Source organism: Tasmannia lanceolata, unplaced genomic scaffold, assembly GCF_043159265.1.
Source record: "Tasmannia lanceolata isolate RefF3 unplaced genomic scaffold, GAP_Taslan_0.1 ptg000004l, whole genome shotgun sequence".
Taxonomy (NCBI): domain Eukaryota; kingdom Viridiplantae; phylum Streptophyta; class Magnoliopsida; order Canellales; family Winteraceae; genus Tasmannia; species Tasmannia lanceolata.
The window spans coordinates 12,439,092-12,453,737 of record NW_027518681.1 but is presented as its reverse complement, the minus strand read 5'-3'; the positions used below and the strand labels follow the sequence as shown (position 1 = coordinate 12,453,737).

Below are 14,646 nucleotides of genomic sequence, written 5' to 3'. Positions count from 1 at the left end.
TAGACTCTTCATAGTTGGGTGATGTATTTTCTTTCCTGTTAGGTCAGGTCATTGACCTTTGAAATCCACAAACCCAAAACCTACTCTTTTTTTTGGGGGGATTTCTTTCCAAAACCCACTTTCTTCCAACGTATGCTTTATTTTGGTATCCAAATAAAAGTACAACAATGGTTGCTATACGGGGCTGTTATATGCACCACAAATTTAGGCAGTTTTTACCCAAATCAGTTTGTGATGTTTTATATAATTTTATTATTTTATATGGAATAAATTTTTGTTACCTCGTTCATCTATTTGCTTGTGGATTTTGTCTTGGATGTTATAAGAATGGGATCGAATGTCACCTCAAAAGACATGCAATAATCACCTAGGAGACATCCCAGGGAATCTTGAGGGAGTTCAATGCTATATTGGCAACAAAACGGGGAATTTTGCACCCAAATGCCAAGCAAAATCCCTTAGCCACCCTGTATTTTGTGCAACCAAACACACCCAGAGGATGTGTTTGGATTGCTGAAATCAAGTGGCGGAAATCGGTATCCTTTTTATTCCAGCATTTAGTTCAAAAAAAATTGAACATAATCAAGGTGAGGAATTGAGATGACACGTGGTCGAAATTGTTGGGGTTCCACGCAAAAGCAAATTATCCCACATCGGAAAAACGGGTGGATGCGGATGGGCTTATAAGCGATGGGCACCCTCCTTTTAACGGCTAGCTTTTAAGAGTGGGTTCAACCTGGTAAAAATTCCTTCAAATGGTATCAGAGCTGAGGCGTGGTAACCCTTGTGTCGCCTCCAAGGATGGAAAAAAGTCCCTTCCAGAAGATCTCGGTATGCCCAATGTACCTCTGAGGACGGGAAAGTCCCTCGGAGAAGATCTCATGTTTCCCATAATGTTGCAGCCACATGAAGGGGAGATTGTTGGGGTTCCACGCAAAACCAAATTGTCCTACATCGGAAAAACGGGTGGAAGTGGATGGGCTTCTAAGGAAATGGGCATTCTCCCCTTAACGGCTAGCTTTTAAGGGTGAGTTCTACTTTGTTAAAATCCCTACATAAATAAAGGGGGAAATGTTGAAATCTGTTTCCCATCCCAAGAGGTGGTATTTGACTCCACTCCGATCAGAATTTTTTGTTGAAATTTTTTGAATTAAATTTTTTATTTTAATTTTTCTATTTCATTTTCAAAGTAATTTGAATAGGAGTTGAAATCAGATACTGATTCCGGCAATCCAACCACAGCCTAAATTATTTGAGAAGTGAAAACTAGATACTTGAAATCAGATGGTAAAAGATACATGAGAGCTAAAAATTAATGTAAGAGTCCAACCTCAAAATGAGGTATCGAGCCACGTATTTCTCGTGATGGTATATAATTAGAGTATTATTGTGAACCACACACCTTCACAGGATTATCACCCGTGTAATCATAAAAATCTATTCTTTTTAGTCTGCACCAACTCTTTGATATATTTCTTGTTATAAACATTCTGGAAGATAGCTAGTTGGACTAAACGAAATTCTTAGGATCTGATCTCATGTTTGCGTGTACCGGTTCACAATAAGACATGGTTTTGAACTAACCCCATAATGTAGGGCCAGCTAACATTTGTGATATTGCTTAATAGAGGTCTTCTCCGTAGTACTTGAATGATGAAATCAATGTCATACAACGGGAGGAAGAAACTAAGCCACACAAATTTTCTCTTCTCAGAAGTCTCCCTTTGGAGCTTAGGAAAAACCCTTTGGCTGAGGCTAGCATTATATTACAAGGATATGTAGCTAATAAAGGGCTTGCAAGCTATCCATGAACAGTGTAAAGTGGAGATACGGGTGAGATTCTATATGATGAGTAGGTGTGCACATACACTTGCGGGGCATCCACCCTTCATATTTGATCCAACAGTAGCTCACTTTTTCAACTTTTTAAGAGTCTGCTATCAAATATAAAGGGTGGATTGCCCGCAAGTGTATGATTATGGAGACAATTGCTTTTAGGTTTAGGAAAACCTAGTTATAAAAGGAGAATTCGTTCTCCGTGTGACATGCCAAGTGATGCAGTGCCAACATGGCAGTCATGTCATGCCTAGGTGGTTTTGGTGGAGTTCCAAGGTGCAGTCCCACATTAATGTTGCTGGCCCGTTTTGAACCTGATTTTTTAACTTCTAAATGGAAGAATCATGGAAAGTGGTAAACTATAAAGTTGTAGGTCTCTTTGAGATCTTTCTAAGAAGTATTTGTACTCGAAAATTGGTTAAGTAGTTAGAAAGTTATGACAGTTTTAGTGGACTGTGTCTGTAGGTGTCCAAAACAGTCAAAGTTAGTGAGTTCCAATGCAATTAATATTATGTTAGTCCCTAAGCTAGCTAGTGGAGGAGCTTGAACGAATTTGCTTTGGTTTTCTTTTATTTAAAGAGTTAGAAACCATCTTTAGAGATGATTTTGGATGTTGATTAAGTTATGTAATTGATGGAATATAAATTGAGTTGAGCTTTGCTCCCATTTTCTTCTTCTTCTTCTTTCCTCTTAAGCACCCGCATTAGCGAGAGTGGCTGCAAGAGGTGTGCCAGTGTTCTCTTGGTTGTTTTCTCTCGGGTTATCTCTTGTTTATGATCTTGGGTTTGAGAAGCAAGGAAAGGGTTGCGGATTTGTGGTTTTGGGTTTTATCCATTGTAATCTTTGTATATTGTTTTTCTCATAGTGGAAGATCATGCCTCTTGCCCGTGGAGTAGGCTTGGCCGAACCACGTAAAATCTTGGTGTTCATCTTGTGGCTTGATTTATTACTTTTATTTTTCCATTTAATTTGTGCACGATTGGATTGATTTGCCCGGAGGATCTTCTCAACATTCTCTATATAACAGGTAACCATTAAAAGGGCTTCTTCAAACTTTACTCTGATCATGAAATTTGGTATTTTGGTACTTTGGCATCATGAGCAACAAGAATAATTTGCCCTTTAATAATGTTAGGGTCACTCAGGCAGTAAGGCTGTGGTGTGAAGTAGATGGTGTACTCTTGACTTAAGAAAATTGAATGAAAAAAATAGTACGCCCTTGAAGAGGGTTTGATATCGAAGTCCCAATTCCCCTTCAATTTTGACTTTTGTATCCTACATTTAACATAATGCATAATGGCAATTTGATGGGTCACCTTCTCTTCAGATGCTTTGGATAATCTATAGAGAATCTTTAAGTAGAGGGATGATATAGATACCCTTAAGGGTCTAGCTAGGATTATCTGATCAAGATGAAGTCAACCCAACCCAACCCAACCCAATGGGTCGAGCTTGTGGTTGCCATTCGGATCATGCCCAAAGTGCCACATGTAGGCCCAAAACATATATAGGTGTTACAAAAGAGCCAAAAAGCCAGTGTTTATTATCATTTTTCATCAAAAATGTTATTTCGACGCCCTTTTGTTCGTATTTTTCTTGAAAATGACTTCATTTGCGTCCCTTGTGTTTGTGTTGTTCGTGAAAATAAAGTATTTTTCAAGAAAATACAAACAAAAGGGTATGAATTCCTGGAGAAGGGAGTGGAAATAACATTTCCCTGATGCAAAATGCCTTGATTTATGGGTGTGGATAACCAATTTCCTTGACGTGGTCCCACCGCCAAGTTCATAGCAGCAGCGGGTGAAATCTTGCTGGCCATCACTAGTTTAGCCAACTGCCCCTGATCCCATTCTCATTAAATGAAACTAGGCCTTGATCAAGGGTGATGAAAATTGAAAAAGGCATGCTTTGAAATTATTTTCTACCTATTGATGTTCCACTTGCCTCAATCTTGCAAATGGAATCTCAGAGCAATGGTCCATATCACCAAACACGTGTGCCACATGTACCATATCAAATCCGAGGCCTCTACTCTTCACCAAGGATTTACCATTTTCATCTGTGAAAACTACCAATTACTCCGAAACCTTAAGCTGATGGAGATGGCTTTATTTAATCATTTATACTTTAACACTCCGCCTCACGTGGGGCCCTCTTTCTAGGTTTAATTGGCCTAAACATGGCACATGTAGCCAGGGGCGGAGCCAGGATTTTGCTCAACAGGGGGCAGAGATTTGTTGTTATAACAAGTTGGGTTTATAATTTTACACTTGATGTTTTGATAGGTGGGGCCCATCATCTCCTTCTAACCCATGCATAAGGTAGAGCCCACAATTTATACATCATACCTTGATGTAGTGGGGCATGTTTTGATGGGGGCGCACTATTTTACAACCATCTATAGCGTGGTCTAAGAATGTTAGTGATTTAAAAGATTCCAAGGCCTCAAAAAAGGATCGGTTTCTACTTTGATAATCACAATAAATCCTAAGATTTTATATTTTGTGTGTGCGTGAAGTCCAGTATTTTTCAAAAAAAAAAAAAATGCTATGGGTCTCACTTCATAGGATGATCCAAACCGTTCATTTGTTGGCCCGGGCACAACCTAACTAGGTTGCACCGTGTAATTCATCTACATAGGATGATCCTAACCCTCTGATTTATAGAGTTTCTATTATGGGCAATCCCATTGTAGATTGGAGGGTTAAGATCATCCTATGGAGATGATTTATGGGGTGCAGCATATTTACATTGTGCCCCAACAAATGAACAGTTTGGATCATCGTATGTAATGGGCCCGCTGTATTTTTAGAAAAATACTGGACTTTCGGTATACACAACAAATAAAATCTCTTCATTGCTAAGGTGACAATCCCTTTGAGTCTCTTATTCAGACTTCTTTTGTCAGTGCCTTATCAGAGAGAGAGAGAGAGTAGGTTATGAAAAGAAAAATCCCGAAATTTATGGGGCAACCTTACGAAAAATTATAAGCAGATAGGGCTGCAACTCGAGCCAGGTTTTACTCGACCCGCATCGACCCGACCCGAAAATAGCCTGGGTTGGGTTCAGGTTTTATGGGTTTCGGGTCGACCCGGGTTGAGCATTCAAAAGCCCGCATGAATCTCGGGTCGAGCGGGGTTTGAAGGGGCCCGACCCGACCCAACCCGAGTTACATAAGTTATAATATGTACTTTTTTTTCTATTGTTACTTAAAAGTTAAAAGTAAAAACCCACGCACCCACTGTTATTGTATGTGAGTGTAATTTCTGCTTCTATGAGTTGAGTTGATTCAAGTGTTTCAGCATTGTTTGATTGTAATTACAACATTGTTTGATTACAGCATTGTTTGATTCAAGTGTAATGTGAGTGTAATTACATCATTGTTTGATTCAAGTGTAATGTAAGTTAATTTCTGCTTCTATGAGTTGAGTTGCCTTGCCAAACAAGAATTTTCATTAAAAAATTGCGTCAACGTGAAAAAACCCGACCCGAGATTTATCATGGGTAGGACCGGGTTTGGGAATCGTGGGTTTTCCGGAAAAAAACCCGACCCGAGATATTTCTCGGGTAGGGTTGGGTTCTCCAAAACCCGACCCGCCCGACCCGAGTTGCAGCCCACTACTTTCCGAAAGAACAAAATCCCAAATTTTAGGGCAAAAGTTCATTAAAAATGCTAACTGAAAGAAAAACTACTAATATTAAGGGGGGAAATTCACTAAAAATTGCACTAAACTATTGTATAACGGAAAAATTTCTGACTTTTAGAGGGGCAATTGCCCCCCTCCCAATCCCTTTGAGTCTCTTATTCAGACTTCTTTTGTCAGTGCCTTATCAGAGAGAGAGAGAGAGAGAGAGAGAGAGAGAGAGTAAACCGGTTATGAAAAGAAAAAATCCCGAAATTTATGGGGCAACCTTACGAAAAATGATAAGTAGAACTACTTTCCGAAAGAACAAAATTCCAAATTTTAGGGCGAAAGTTCATTAAAAATGCTAACTGAAAGAAAAACTACTAATATTAAGGGGGCAAATTTACTAAAAATTGCACTAAACTATTGTATAACGGAAAAAATTCTGACTTTTAGGGTGGCAACTGGCGCCCACCACCTCGACACCCCCCCCCACCCCGCGGCTCCGTCCTTGCATGTAGCCCCTCTTTTGGGTTTGGCCGTTGCATTTGGATTTTTCACTCTAATACCATGTGAAAACTACCAATTACTCCAAAAGCTTAAGCTGATGGCGTCATTTAATCATTTATACTTTAACGTCATCATCCAAGTGAAGGGAAATTGGAAGTAGAAAGTGATTCTTGCTGTGTTTAGTTGCCTTAAAATGGGACTTTTGTAGCATTTGCACGAGATTTGAAAAGCCGAACGGCGTTTGGTTGATTTTTTTGGCCCAAAACTCCTTTTGGCTGTTGGGATTGTCGGAAGCTTGTCTGGTGACGTGGAATACAAATGAGAGCCCATTTGCATACCACTAAATCGGAGATTTTTTTGTAGGATTTATTTTTTCATGGAATTTTCAACCACTTGCACCTTTTGCCTTTATAACCAAACTACACTATTGAAAGACGCCACCTATCTCCTCTTTGATTGACATCCAAACCATCTCCCTTTTGACTTCTAATTCCAAACAAATCCCACTCACAAAAAAGAACCAAACATATATGGCACTTGGGAAATGATAATTCTGCCCATTTTCATCACTTGGGACACCCAGCTACAGTGGGGCTGATGCACTTCATTTTTGAAGGAATGAAGTGACCTGATTGCCACATACAATGCAGCTGGGTGTGTCCCAAGTGATGAAAAGGGGCACATTTATCATTTCCCTTCTTCTTATACTATCTTTGGGCCAAAGGGATATGCTAAGGACCATGGAGGGTAATCAATCTCATGGATGGGATTAAAGATCTAAGTCTGAACCATGTATTATTTTCACTCATTTCTTGAAGCGCTAAAAATCTGGCTGATCGTCTAGCAAAAATCAAAATCAAGAGCATCCAGCACCTCATTTTATATGAAGCCATTATTTACCAAAGGAAGTGCACTTGTAATTGTTTATCTTTAATGAAATAGGTATCTTTATAAAAAAACAAAAAAAAAATATGCAATGTCAAATCCTATTAAGAAGATTATGAGATCAATAACTATTATTGTATACAAAGGTAAAGATTTGATATGGTGTCTGCTCATAGGTGTGCGTATTTTTTTTATTTTTTATTTTTAAATTACAGAAGAACCCACCTTGTTTGAAGATCCAAACCACTCATTTGTTGGGCACCAACAAAAATAGGGTGGGCCCCGAAAATCATTTTCATAAGGTGATCCTAACCCTGTGATTTGTAGAGGTTTCTTTATGGTGCTAGAGGTTTCTTTATGGTGCCTTCATTTTACAATTGAAGGGTTAGGGTCATCCTATAGAGATGATTTTCAGGTCACCGCCCAACAAATGAATGGTTTGGATTTCAAACAAGGTGTGCCCACTGTATTCTTCAAAAAATACTGCCACATATGTGCATACACCATATAAAAACTATACGGTGGCCTTGCTGTTTCATTTTTGAGCCTTTGTTAATTTTAGCCTTTGTGATCTGGTGGATGGATGGTGGCCATTAAGAAATGGACTTGGGCGATTCGAGGATTAATCAACAATTACGTAGGAAGAGACAGAGCAACACTAATTTTCTCTTCTCAGATGTCTCCATATTTGGAGCATAGAAAAAACCCTTTGGCTAAGTATAGCAGTATTACACAAGGATATGTAGCTAATAAAGGGCTTGCAAACTATCCATGAACAGTATAAAGTGGAGATAATAGGTAACCAGGCTTCTTCAAACTTCTCTGGTCTTGAAATTTGGTATTCGGCACTTTAGCATCATGAGCAACAAGAACAATTTGCCCCCTATATAATGTTAGGGTCAGCTAGGCCGTGGTGTGAAGTAGATGGTGTACTCATATCTCAAAAAACTGAACGAAAAAAGTAGTCTACCCTTGAAGAGAGGGCTTGATATCAAAGTCCCAAGTCCCCTTCATTTTTTTACTTTTGTTTGCTACATTTAACATTGACACATATGACAATTTGGGGTTGGACCCAAGTTTTATTTGATTTCATCTATCAAAGTTCCTTCTCAGTTTGACGGGAACTCTTCCCTACCACTCAGTCTAAACCAAGAAAATGGGTTTCTGCTTGCAGAGCTCAGGTGTTGTTGTTCGACACAAAAGTCTAAAATCAAGTCTCCTATTCCCACGAAACCAGGTGGTGAATACTATCATCAGAAAGCAGAGACTGCCTAGGCCCAAATTCTCTATGTGCAACACAATGAAGGAAAAGCTCGAGAAATCATCAATTTTACCATTCCCTATCATGATAAATGGATGTACAGGAAAAATGGGGAGGGCGGTTGCAGAAGCTGCAGTTTCTGTGGGACTTCAATTAATCCCCAAATCATTCAGCAGTTCAGAAAAATCAGGTGAAATTGTACAGTTATGTGGCACAAACATTCAGTTACATGGTCCATCTGAAAGAGAAGGCGTTCTCTCTTCTGTAATTGATCAACATCCGAATGTTATAGTGGTGGACTATACTGTGCCTTCCACAGTTAATGAGAGTGTAGAGCTTTACTGCAAAATTGGTGTACCCTTTGTAATGGGCACTAGTGGTGGAGATCGGGAGGCCATGTTCGAGACAGTTCAAGATGCAAAAGTTTATGCAGTAATTTCTCCACAAATGGGAAAACAGGTTGTTGCATTTCTTGCAGCCTTGGAAATTATGGGTGAGGAGTTTCCAGGAACCTTTTCAGGGTATTCTCTTGAGGTGATGGAATCACATCAAGCAAGCAAAGTGGATACATCCGGAACAGTTAAAGAGGTCATCTCGTGCTTTCGTAAGCTGGGTGTCTCGTTTGAGTTAGATCAGATACAAAAGATCAGAGATCCCAAAACACAACTTGAGATGGTAGGTGTCCCCGAAGAACATCTTTCAGGTCATGCATTTCATAGGTATCATCTCACATCACCCGATCAAACAGTTTCTTTTGAGTTTCAGCATAATGTCTGTGGGCGTTCGATTTATGCACAAGGAACTGTTGATGCTGCCATTTTTCTAGCGACAAAGGTTCAGTCCAAGGCCGAGAAGCGGATATATAACATGATTGATGTCTTGCGTGAGGGCAATATGCGGTGATTATCAACTTCTTTTCCTCTCTAATTTGATTGTCCCTAGCAGAAAATTTTGGTGTCATACTATGAACTTGCAGGGTGGTCTGAAACATATAAGTTCGATCTCCCATCTGTTCAGTTGGTTTCTAACACATACATTTGGTTGGAAAGACTACATCTGGGAAATTCTCAGGAATTGGCGAGCTATTATATGGTTATCTGGAATATATGGAAGGAAAGAAACTCCAAATTTTTTTAAGGAAGACTACATCTGTGGAAAGAATTATCATTAATACCAAAGTGGAGCTCATACCTGGGGTGAAAGAGAAAAAAATGATACATTATGGGCTTAGGGAAATTCTTAGGAATTGGCGAGCTGTTATATGGAAAAAGAAGGTGCCTAACAATATCTTACCAAAATGGATGGGGCCACCGGTGGGGTGGATGAAATTGAATTTCGACGGCAGTTCTGTCGGGAATCCGGGGAACGCCGGGATGGGTGGTGTGATTCGGGACGAAAATGGAAATCAGGTGATGACTTATTCGAGACCATTGGGGATCTTCGATGCAAACGAGGCTGACCTAAGGGCACTACTGTTTGTGTTTGGCCTTTGATGGTTTTCTGAACACATAACTAGAAATTTGATAATTGAGGATGATTCTAGTAATGCTATAGCATGGGCATCAGCGAAGTCAAAGGGACCGTGGAAATTGCAAAGTTATATTTTGGAAATCAGAGATTTAGTCTGCCAATTGCAGCCTAAGATCGAACATCGTAGGAGATCGGTGAATGAAATGGCAGATCAATTTGATAAAGGATGTGTTCATTTACACTTCAATCGGGGCGGCTGATCATGGTCTTTTTCAGCCTCCATAGTCAGGACATTATTTTCTAACATATGTAAATCCGTGTGGATTGCTTTCTGTTGGTATTGGGAGACCCCTTGTCCCCGTGGTTGTATCCTCTTTTTTTGCTAATGCAATGTCATCTTTCAAAAAAAAAAGACATACATTTGATTGGAGTGTCATCTTGATTTATTATAATTGTTGAAGTTATTAAAATATGCACCGAAAAAAAAGGTTGAGGGCTGATATAGACACACCCTTAAAATTAGGCATGACACCCTTAATGGATGAAAGGTCTAAAGATTATCTGGTCAAGATGAGGTTACCCCAACCCAATGAGTCGAGCTTGTGGTTGCCATTTGGATCAAAGGATCGGATCACCTAAACCTAACAAAGTGTTCCCATGATCAATGGAATCCCGAAGCTTAAAGAGGATCCCGAGGAACGTGAAGAGTAAACCCGAAAGAAAAGAAAGGCAATCCTAAACCCTGTGGAAAATGGTCATCTTGGAGAGGAAGGAACCCCTAAGCCCTGTAAGAAATAATGATCACAAAGAAGAGGAAACCCCTAAGCCCTATGAGAAGTGATAAGATAAGAAAAGAAACATGAAGGTGAAAGGGGTGACTCAAGAAACATTCGGTCATCGCCTGAGCCAAAGGGAAGTTCCGGAGAATGAATGAAACCCTGAGAAAATTGATATGCGTACTATTCCTTTTTTTTATGATTATATTAGATTCGTAGGTTACAGAGACAAGGTAACCCCGTACAAACATTGAAATTGGGTAGCACCAATATCAACTAGTAGTTGCTGATACCTGTACTGCAACATTTAATAAAGGCATAACCAACATGTAGGCCCAAAACGTAGTTGTTACTAAAGAGCCTAAAAGCCAGTGTTTATTAGCATTTTTCATCAAAAAATGATATTTCGACACCCTTTTGTTCATCTTTTCTTGAAAATGACTTCATTTTCGTCCTTTGTGTTTGTGTTGTTCAAGAAAATAAAGTATTTTTCAAGAAAATACAAACAAAAGGGTGAAATCTTGCTGGCCATCACTACCAACTGCCCCTGATCCCATTCTCATTAAATGAAACTAGACCTTAATCAAGGGTGATGAAAAAGACATGCTTTTAAATTATTTTCAAGATATTGATGTTTCACTGGCCTCAATCTTGGAAATGAAATCTCAGATCAATGGTCCCAATCACCAAACACGTGTGCCACATGTACAATATCAAATCTGAGGCCCACACTCTCCATCAAGGATTTACCCTTTTCATCATTCAAATGATGGGGAATTTGGAGGTAGAAAGTGATTCATCTAGTACTATTTTTTAGGCCAGAGGGATTTGGCCATGGAAGCTAATCAATCTCATGGATGGGATTAAAGATCTGTCTTAACCATGTTTTTTTATCACTCATTTCTAGAAGCACCAATGATACGGTTGATCATCTAGCAAATATGGAGCATCTAACACCTCATTTTATACGGAGGAATTCTTTGCCATCTGAAGTGCACTTGTAATTATTTATCTTTAATGAAAGAGGAAAGTGTTCCTCAGCTAGTTGTAGCTCAGATAAGCTTATCTCAGCTATAGCTCAAAAACACATGTGGCCTCACATTGTTTGGGGATCCAAAGCATTCGTTTGGAAGGTCCTTCCATGGCTAGGGTGTGTAGCAAAAATCAGCCCTATAGGATCATCCTAACCCTGTCATTTGTGGAGGGAAAAAATGGGCAGAAACATGGACACACATTGTCTATCCATTTTTCCCTCCGCCTTTGATTGGGTTAGGATGATCATACAGGGCTGATTTTTTGGTACACACCCTATCCGTGAAAGGGCCCTCCCAATGAATGCCTTGGATCCCCAAAAAAATGTGGGGCCACATGTGTTTTTGAGCTATAGCTCAGATAAGCTTATTTGAGCTATAGCTCAGGAACACTTTTTTTTGAATGAAATGGGTATCTTTATAAATAAAAAAATGCAAAAAAAATTAGGGAAAACTACTAAAACCTCTGGATCAAAATGTATTTACAAGATTCTCCCCAAAATTTTCTTAATTACCAATACTATGTTCTTGTGCCTTAAATAGCTTTTAATCTTTTATTTTCCCCATTTTACCCTTGGTTACATTAACTTTAGCTATAGACAATGTAGAAATCCCTAATATCTCTCCTTTCAACGATAAAGGCAAGATTAAATCGTTTGAAATTCTCTCTCTCCCTTAATTAAAGGCAAGATTTCTCTCTCTTAAATGAGATTTTATATGGTGCAATCCCATTGAGTCCATTATTTTTCAAAAAGTATGGCTTGGTCACACCCTAGGATGATCCAAAACCATCCATTTGATGGGCCACAACATAAATAGGTTGTGGCCCCAAAATCATTTGCATAGGATGGATCCCTACCCTCCGATAGTCGATCAACAGAGGTTTCCATAATATGCCGTTCCTCTATAGATCAGAGGGGTAGGATTATTCTATGGAAAGGATTTTGAGCCGACAACCTATTTACTAGGGGTGCAAGTTTGGCCCTGTCAGCCCTGACCCGACCTGAGCCCGAACAGGGTCAGGGCTGGATTTTCCAACCCTGAGGGTGGGTCAGGGTTCATTTTTTTAGACCCTGACTCAGGTCGGGTTGGGTTCCGGGTTAATGCCTCGGGTACCCTGACCTGGCCCAAGCCTAAGTTTTCTATTATAGAATTGAACCATCTGTGCATGTTTCTTTTGCTAATGTTTTCTATTATCTTGGATTGATGTTTCTTTAGATTATTATTATTAATTGTCTCTGTTGCCCGTCATGTTGTTGAATTCATATTGTCTTATTTTGTTCCCTCTCTCTGTTTATTGATCATTTTGTTTTATATGATAAGTGGTTGCTTTATTTTTTGCACTCTTAACAGGTATTTCCACTAGGGTCAATTAGGGCCGGCCCTGCCCAATCAGGGCTGGCCAGGGCCAGGACTGAGCCCTGTAGGGCGGGCAATGGGTTGAGGTTTTTCGGCAGGTCAGGGCCGAGATAATGGGATCCAGGGTTGGGCTAGGGTTTTGAAAAACCTGACCCTGTTGCAGCCCTACTATTTACCCTGTGGCCTACCAAATGGGCGGTTTGGATCATTCTATAATGTGGCCTGGATGGTACTTTTTGGGTAGGATTATCCTATGGAAATGATTTAGAGGCCATAACGGCATAACCTATTTAAGTTGTGTCCCATCAAGTGGACAGTTAGGATCATCATACAGTGTGGCACAAACAGTACTATTTGAAAAAAATGGACTATATTTGAGAGAGAGAGAGAGAGAGAGAGAGAGAGAGAGAGAGAGGTTTTAAACGATTTAATGTAGCAGAGATTTTAGGGACTTGAGGATTTCTACATTACCTACAAGTCTACAGCTAAAGGTAATATAAACAAGGGTAAAATGGGTAAAATAAAAGATTAAAAGCTTTTTTAAGCACAATAAGTGGTATTGGTAACTAAGAAAACTTTGGGGGATTCTTGTAGATTCATTTTTATCCAGTGAGTTTCTAGTAGTTTTCCCAAAATAATATAATATCAAATCCTATAAAGAAGATTTTGAGATAAATAACTATTAACAAGGTAAAGATTTGATATGGTGTCTGCTCATAGGTGTCCGTAATTTATTTATTTTTAAATATAGTGGAACGCACCTTGTTAGAAAATCCAAACCACTCATTTGTTGGACCCAACGTAAATAGGCTATGCCTCGAAAATCATTTTCATAAGGTGATTCTAACCCTGCGATTTGTAGAGGTTTCTTTTATGGTGCCTTCAGTCTCTAAGGCTCTGTTCATTTGATTTCCAAGAGGCGCAAAGGAAAGGAATAGTAGCCCAAAGTTTCCCTTGAAACACAAATTTGGTTGTCTTGTTGATATTCCTCATAATCGAGAATTTCAAAATGTCATTTTCCAATCTTTTCTCATGTCTTATTTCCGCTGCTGAGTAGCTAAAAATGTTACTTCACGGAATTTTCCAACTTTTCGAGAGGCGCTCGCATTATGTCCAGGCTTGTGCCTCAACCTCCATCGTCTTCAAACTCCCGAGCCGAAATTTTTGATTCAATCCTCAAAACAAGGATCAGATCAAGCCCAAGTGCCACATGTGGGCCCAAAACGTAGTTGTTACTAAAGAGCCTAAAAGCCAGCGTTTATTAGTACTTTTCATCAAAAAATGATATTTCGACACCTTTTGTTCATCTTTTCTTGAAAATGACTTCATTTTCGTCCTTTGTGTTTGTGTTGTCCATGAAAATAAAGTATTTTTCAAGAAAATACAAACAAAAGGGTGAAATCTTGCTGGCCATCACTACCAACTGCCCCTGATCCCATTCTCATTAAATGAAACTAGACCTTAACCAAGGGTGATGAAAAAGACATGCTTTTAAATTATTTTCAAGATATTGATGTTTCACTGGCCTCAATCTTGGAAATGAAATCTCAGATCAATGGTCCCAATCACCAAACACGTGTGCCACATGTACAATATCAAATCGGAGGCCCACACTCTCCATCAAGGATTTACCCTTTTCATCATTCAAATGATGGGCAATTTGGAGGTAGAAAGTGATTCATCTAGTACTATTTTTTAGGCCAGAGGGATTTGGCCATGGAGGCTATTCAATTTCATGGATGGGATTAAAGATCTCTGTCTTAACCATGTTTTTTTATCACTCATTTCTAGAAGCACCAATGATATGGCTGATCATCTAGCAAAATATGGAGCATCTAACTCCTCATTTTATACGGAGGAATTCTTTGCCATCCGAAGTGCACTTGTAATTA

The 14,646-nt window shown here is 39.3% G+C and overlaps 1 protein-coding gene across 1 annotated transcript; it reads left to right on the top strand.

The window, feature by feature from the left end:
• The first annotated feature begins 7,474 nt into the window (after window positions 1-7,474).
• On the top strand, window positions 7,475-10,032 carry LOC143875876 (4-hydroxy-tetrahydrodipicolinate reductase 2, chloroplastic-like). The gene has a single exon (XM_077377461.1). The coding sequence runs from the start codon at window positions 8,014-8,016 to the stop codon at window positions 9,019-9,021; it is 1,008 nt and encodes a 335-aa protein (XP_077233576.1). The 5' UTR covers window positions 7,475-8,013; the 3' UTR covers window positions 9,022-10,032.
• The last annotated feature ends 4,614 nt before the right edge of the window (window positions 10,033-14,646 follow it).

Bases quoted from the DNA above. Each gene is read 5' to 3' on its own strand.
- LOC143875876 (XM_077377461.1), top strand. From the start codon at position 8,014: ATGGGTTTCTGCTTGCAGAGCTCAGGTGTTGTTGTTCGACACAAAAGT.